Here is a 7,500-nt window from a genome sequence, read left to right on the forward strand (position 1 = left end):
CTATGATCTTGTAAAGAAAAAAAAATCAAACATTTTGAAACTTCCAAACCCTGGTAATTCAGTCTAAAAAATTAAAACCAAACCCCTTTACTCTCTTTAGGACATGCTTCACTGACCCACCTACTTGTTACTGTCCCTCTAAGTCTCCCTCCTTACTCTAGGCAATGTGTTCAATTCCATTCTATAAAATGGACACACATGACCAAATATACAGTAGCTCCTCATACTACAAAGATACTTGGAAAATGAGATGAGATATACAAGTCCAGTACTACCTGACAGTTGACTTCCTCCTGCCTTCATGCTCCATCACAATGCACAAGTGTCACCTATGCAGTGCTGCCACCATACTATCCAGAATCCCAAATGATTTCCTTCCCCCTTCATAAAGATTATCACAAGTTAGCACAGAAACTGATTACATTAACAGATAGTAAAGCATGGCAGCACCTGTGACCAGAAGAGTGAGTTATGTACTTACCAAGACGTTCCAGCCTATCCCTCTCAGAAACTGCAAGGAGAGCTGCAGATGATGCTGAAGGGCTTGGAGCATACAGTCCATGCCCATGAGGAAATCCTGAGGCCAGGGACACTGGGGGGCTGAAGCCTGGGAACCGACTGGCACTTATCCAGTGTGGGGACAAACTGTGAGGATGGCCTGCATCGAGTGGGTTCATCGGTCTCTTCATGATCTCTTGCTTGATGCGATCCGAGATCTCTCTCTCTCTCAGTTCCCTTAGTTCTCGCTCTCTTGCTTCAAGCTCCATTCTCTCCTGTGAGCCAGGGGGATACAATGCTGCCATGCTGCCAAAATGCAGCAGATCTAGACCAGGTGGAGGACCACCACCCATTCCAGGAGGTAGCCCTAATGCAGATGGTCGCACAGCACCAGGCGAGAGCCCAGCATGTGGACGAGCATAATCGCTGCAAAAATAGGACAATAAGCAATTCAATAAATTGTACACAATAATTTTTTTTTTTTATACTATATCTATATATATGTGTGTATATATTTGATGCTCTACTGTGCAGACTGTATTTGATATATGAAAATGAAATGCATTTTCTGAAATACAAGCCCAAGATCTTGAAATACCAAATACTAGAATTTGCTTTAGTGAAACTTTAAAAAAATGGTATTTTAGTGGTTGGGGGAGAAGGACAAGCAAAAGGTTTTGCAGTTCTTAGTGGGTTAATGAAAATAAGCATTTATCAAAGTCAGGTAAATTGTTAACATCAAGAGAAAACTGTAAATTGTTAACACCAAGAAAAAACATAACTGGACATTAAATTAAAGTCTTGGCTATCTAAATATTATTTTTAAAATAAGAAAATTTAATTGACTTGTCACAAGAAAATGCTTACAGCCTAGTACTGCATATGTATATAAATATGTCATGGTTGCAAACTGGAAACTAACCTTAGTCTGTTCAATGCAGGTGTATCGACAGGGTTTCTCGGCTGCATACTCCCGTAGATGGAGCTGCTCTCTCCTGAGCTTGTGGGTTTTGGGGTTTCTCGTTTGTCTGGTGTACTGGCTTTTCTCTAAAAATCAAAATCAAAGTTTTAAATTCAAATCCTGCATTCCTCCTCCCATCTGGCAAGATCATTTATTTTCATCTTTTCATTTCTATTTGGAGAGAAATTTTATATTCTACTGTACTAACCATCAAATCAATTCAGTAAAACAATTTCTTACATGATATACTGTAACCTTTGTCCTGTAATCTAGGATTCCAACTTTACATTGATTTATTTCCAGTTATTGTTTAAAGATAATTTATTCAATATCTTGATTACAATAAAGCAAAATATATCACCTGTAGTCTTTCCCTCTCCTCTTTCTCTTTTTCTGCTTGTTTTCTTAATCTTTCTTCACGCTTTCGTGCTAACTGGCTGTTAGGAACAGGCTTGAAGGTGAGATCTGTGCGAGTACACGAGTTATAATCCCCTCGATTCCAGTGCCGCAAGAAGCTGTAAATAAAAAGTATCTAATAATGAAACAGAATAATAAATGTAAAGACAAAACCTAGAATTTCTTATCTGGAATTAAAATTTGTTTCAAATAAATTTTCATTAATCTACTATTACTAGAAAAGCACACAAAATATCACTTACATAGCACTTTCAGACCGATGGAATTCTGAATCCTCAATCTTAGGCTCAGGAGAAGGTTCCCTGTGTTGAGGAGCCTCATCTTCATCATCTTGCTCATCTCCGTCATGGATTGCACCACTTGGACCTATCGATGGTGGTGGGCCCCCAGTGTATACTGGATGGCTGGGTTGTACCGTGGCAGGAAGTGCCTGGGTAGTGGGTGGTTGGCTGGGGGATGGGCCAGGCACAGGAGCCAAATTGGTTGGCATGGTTGGGGGTTTGACCACAGGCCCTGTGTGCGCCGCAGGGGGTGTTGGTAGAGGTGGAGGGCCTCCTGATGTCACTGGAACCATACCTGGTGACATTCTGTGTGCCATGCTTTGAGACATGCCCTGAGACATACCTGGTACTAGTCCTGGGGACATACCAGGCAAACCAACAGCAGGCACACTTGGTCTTATACCAGCAGGCACTATTGATGGCTGACTAGATGGCAGCTTGCTGGGAGAAGAAATGTGTGGAGGAAGACCTCCAGTGCGACTAGGGTATACTGGCGGTCCAAGGTGAGGTGGAGGAGGAGGATGTACACCAAGGGTCAGTGAAGGTTTGGTAGTGGTTGAGGTGGTAGTTATTGTGGAAGACCCAGTGGTAATATGGGGTATTGGGTTAGGAGAAAGCCTACTTGGATTTGTTACTGTAGTTGGGGCAGGTGGCCCAGTACTACTTGGCCGCTGTAAAGGCGACTGAGATCGTTGAGTTAAGGGGCGTGTAGGCTGTCCTCCATAGGGGAGCTGCATAGGGATTGGATAGCCAAATGGAGCATAAGGGTAAGCATATCCTGGAATAGCTAAATTTGGAGGCAAAGATGCAAGAGCTGCAGCAGGAGGAATGCAAGGTAGTCCAGCTGTTGTAGGTGGTTTTATATCTGGCCTTGGTTCAGATTTGACTTCTGCTATAATCTCTGGCCTATCTCCTCTTTCAGATTTAATTTCTTGCTTTGGTTCAACTTTCCCTAACTCTAATTTTGGCCCACTTGAAAGAGCCGATATAGGCAGTTGTTCATATTTAGGTTTCTCTGGTCTTGGAACTTGTTCTGGCTCACGTTTTATGTGTTCAGATTTTATAATTGGACCTGGAGGATACTGTGGTATACCAGGACCAGATGGTATAGGAGACCTGGTCTGCACTGGTGGAATATTTGTTGGTGGAGTACCCGACACTCCCACTGAGTATATTGCTGGAGCAGGACTCACTCTTGCCACAGGTGTGGTGTTACTGGGTCCCTGGCTCAATGGAAGGCTTGTAGGACCTGGCTGAGTATAACTATGTATAGAGGGTCTCATGGCTGGATGAATACCGGGTGGATATCTTACAATCTCCGCTTCTGATTTGACTTTGACCATTTTTTCTTGTGCAGTTGGTGGTGTTCCAGGAGGCACTGGTGCAAGAACACTATGAGGCACGCTGACTGGTGCCCTCACTACCGACCCACGCTCATCCACAGGTACAGTATTGATAGGCCGCATAGCACTTGTGACAGTTGTGGTTGCAACTGCTGTTGTAGCCAGACCAACAGATGCAACAGGTGCCACCACTGTGAGTGAGGAAGGCCGGCTCACACCAGGAGACATGAGCTGAGACACAGGAGGAACCCTGGTGGTTGTGATGACAGGCCTGTTAGGAGCTGGGTTCATAAGGCTGCTAACAGTGGTGATACTTGGAGGAGAGGATATGATGGGAGGCTTAATGTGAGTAACTACAGGAGGAGCCTGCGTGGGTGAAGCTGGGTTTGGTAGACGACCAATGATTTGTGCTTGTACTGATGGGCCACTATGGGCTGGGGGAGGCACTAGATTGCTCGGAGACACTCTGGGCACAGACGTCGGTACAAGAGCAGCCTGGACCACTGAACCCCGAGGTGGTTGAACCTGAGAAGGAGTTGATACTCCACATGTTACAGCTACTGATACACTCGATGTAGCAGGCGAGCCTGGTAAAACAGGTCTTATTGTTGAAGGAGGCATGACTGGTCTTGCCTTAGGGGGTGGTGCCGGTGAGGGTGATGGCGATGGTGAAGGTGATGGTGAAGGTGATGGTGAAACTGGTATAACATGAGATTGTGCTTCAGGTGGAGGAGATGGAGGCAATGTGGTGGTGGTGGTTGGGGTGGTTGTAGTAGAGGTGGTCACCACAGCTGAGTTTGTTACTGTAACTGGTGGTGGTGCAGATGCCAGCGTTACTGGAGGTTGTAGAGTGGACACTGGATGCAGCTGGGGTGTTGGTGTAGATGGTGTGGCAGGAGAGGGGGAACTGGGCTCTCCACTTGCACCATCTCCTTCATCTGAACTTTCCTCAGAACTAAGGCCAGAAATCTGTAATATATATATAACATGATGGAGATGACAAAACATAAGAAAAAAAATATTGATTATGTCTATATCTGATACCATTTACAAGTCAAGTATGTAATATTCCTTAGTGGTAACACAATTTTTTTCACATGTGAGGCATTAATGTATAATTTAAAAAAAAAATCATATATCCTTGAGAATCTATTTTCATGAATCATCAATGTAAGGGAAAAAAAAAAATATTCATATCCTTTCAGATGTCTATGGCAATCCCTCTAACTAAAGAAAACTAGCTTTACAGAAGAAAGGATCTCGTATCATGGCAAACTAGACAAAACAACGTAAAAGCTTCAGGACACTCACGTCACCCCCATTCCTTTTTCTTTTATTTGGTGTGGAAGGACCTGAAGCATCATCTGAGCCTCTTGTGCGTTTGATCCTTCGCCCATTCTTGTCCTCGCCCTTGTAAGGAAAAATTATAAACATGTTTCACTAAACACCTTGAGGAACCACAGTCATCAATGGATAATAAATTTTCTAAAACACGTTTCACTTCTATTGAAATTATCTAAAATCACTGTCCATATTGTAAAAAAATAATATTGATAATAAAATAAGATAAAACAATTTTCTTGTGTAAGTTAAAACTGTGATAGGCATCAGAACAATAGAAGTCATGCCAGGAGGGAGACATGACACAACATGGACTTTTATACCATGCTGCTTTTTTCCCATATCTATGTTTGGTAATATGGCAATATTTGTGGCAGCACAGCCCAGGCTCCTGTAGCCAGTAAGGATGGGAGAAGGGAGGGCAATTAGGAGGGAGAAGATTCTGTAACTCCTATGGGTTTTTTTTCATATGTTTTTTGTGATCAATAATCGTACTGCAATGCTGCAGTTGGATTATATTAACCCTTCAATGACAGTATCAGAAATCTCTTGGCGTCACTGACTCTGGTGACTTATGGCAACCATCCTGCCCTTTGGCTTAGGAGTCCGCTACATGTAGCAGAACTTTCTGTTCAACTCGCTTTAGCACGTTGCGACACCTATAGCCGTACCCGGCATGATGAGTCAGTTTGTTATGACAGCTGTAGGCATGGCCTGGTAGAAACAGGTTAAGGAAGTCAGGGATAACATCGGTCGAAGAGACGGAAAAGGAAACCAGCAACCCTCACTAAATGCCGTCACCACCATCTGCTCTTCTCCCTGGGCCTATCCTCTTTTTTCCCCTGCTAATTGTTACTTGTCAATACTGCTTAATGCATATCAAGTGAGAAATAACTGTGGTCCAAGCATAGATATGTCTGACAAGCCAAAATACCATTTAAAATATTTTAAAAAGAATAATGTTGCAATTGTATGGAAATTTATTATTTCAATCCACAACTGTCATAATCTAAAAAAGAAAAAAAAAGCTTGTGGGGCATATAAATTGTGTAGCTACATACATTTTGGAATATTATAGTCATGTATGTATACATTTCATGAGCTATGTGGAATTTTTAGAAAAAGTTTAAATAAATATTCGTATATAAAATAACTCCTCAAAGCCACCCTCCTCTCCCAAAAAATTAGAAAGATTAAAGACACTAATGAGCATTAGGAAAATTATGCCATGAATGTATGATGTAGGGCATTCTTCCCTATGCAGAGTGAAGTATAACAAAATAGAACTTATATGGAGAGATGCAATCAATATTTTTTTTTTTTTTTTTCTCCAAAAGATGTTTGTACCCCCTTACAAGATGGTAACATATGAAAGACAGATAACAAGCTTCTTAAAAAAATTATAGATATTTTTTTTTATTAACCCAATGGCGACGGGTCACGGCTATCGCCGTCATAACAATACGCCTGAAATGAGGCGTGCGGCTGTCCACAGCGGCGACGCGCCAAAGCGCCCCGAGGCAATGATTCGGCTTGATGTACCGAATTCACGCGCTCAGAGTCGGTGCGTTGCCACCGTTCGCCAGAGGGTAGAGTTTTTTTTAATTTTCTATACCCGACGCCATTGGGTTAAGGACTGGAGTAAGGATGGACATAAATCACATACCTTCTTTGGAGCTGGTGAGGCTGAGTGCCGAGATGTCCTCCTGTCAGGGGTCCTTCTGTCAGGAGTCCTCCGGTCAGGTGTTGGGCACTCATCTGTCATGTCTGGGGTATTTGCTCTCGATCGTCGCACTGCTCTGTGTCTGGTGCTAATTTCTTTGGCTCTCGTTCGGGTGCGCATCCGCAGGTCTTCTTCATTTGGAGTTGGGGGCGGGCGACCAGTTCCTGGAGGTGGCTCACGAGGGTTGGTGATGACTGGTAGGTCCCCATACCTCTTGAAGTGGATGCGGCACTCATAACACAGCAGCTGCTTATCCTTCCCTGCATGGTGCCAGTCACGTGATGCTATGGCAGACAGGAAGACAGGAAAGAATCAGCAGAGTATTTTTAAGGATACACTATGGTTATTACATTTTCTGAACATAATGCCTATTAATAAAATACTGAATAAATAAGCACAAAATTATATCAAACTCATAGCTCTCCCTATCTATTCCTAAAAATATTGGGCATTAACCCCTTCCCGACGGGTCACGCCTACAGGCGTCAAAACAAACCGCTCGAAATGTGGCGTGCGGCAGTACACCGCGATGGCGCGCCAAAGCGCTATGAGCCGGTGATTCGGCTTGATGTACCAAACTCCCGTGCTCAAAGTCAGCGCGTTGCCATTGATCGCCAGAGCGTAGTTATTTTTTAGTTTTCTTCACCCATCACCACTTATTACAAAACATATAGAATTTGCATTTCTGAACAATCTATATAAAAAGGATTTTTTTAAAAATAAAAAATGCAATTACAACATTCACATATAACATTATATTCCCTCATTTCCAATCATTGAAAATTAGAAATGTTCAAGCCAAAGCAGCAATGACTCTGAAGCAAGAACTTTAAAATGCAAACCCAAAAAGGCTTTACCAATCTAAATAACGTAGGTCATTTTTCGTTTTATATAATCCTTGGTCTACTTCCTATCTGAGCCACTTACAGGTAGTGT

At 42.8% G+C, this 7,500-nt stretch overlaps 1 protein-coding gene across 5 annotated transcripts in view; it reads right to left on the minus strand.

Moving 5' to 3' along the window:
* LOC125029481 (arginine-glutamic acid dipeptide repeats protein-like) overlaps positions 1–7,500 on the minus strand; it is a 43,832-nt gene that overhangs the window by 18,159 nt on the left and 18,173 nt on the right. For all 5 annotated transcript variants that reach the window (XM_047619385.1, XM_047619386.1, XM_047619388.1 and 2 more), the window contains exons 11-17: positions 7,492–7,500; positions 6,508–6,848; positions 4,812–4,910; positions 2,119–4,469; positions 1,821–1,974; positions 1,421–1,545; positions 482–924 (exon numbers count right to left, since the gene is read on the minus strand). The exon at positions 7,492–7,500 is cut by the window's right edge and continues 232 nt beyond it. In XM_047619385.1, coding sequence (XP_047475341.1) covers positions 482–924; positions 1,421–1,545; positions 1,821–1,974; positions 2,119–4,469; positions 4,812–4,910; positions 6,508–6,848; positions 7,492–7,500 — 3,522 coding nt within the window. The remainder of the gene's footprint in view (positions 1–481; positions 925–1,420; positions 1,546–1,820; positions 1,975–2,118; positions 4,470–4,811; positions 4,911–6,507; positions 6,849–7,491) is intronic.

The sequence above is a fragment of the Penaeus chinensis genome, chromosome 10 (genome assembly GCF_019202785.1).
Source record: "Penaeus chinensis breed Huanghai No. 1 chromosome 10, ASM1920278v2, whole genome shotgun sequence".
NCBI classification, from domain to species: Eukaryota; Metazoa; Arthropoda; class Malacostraca; order Decapoda; family Penaeidae; genus Penaeus; species Penaeus chinensis.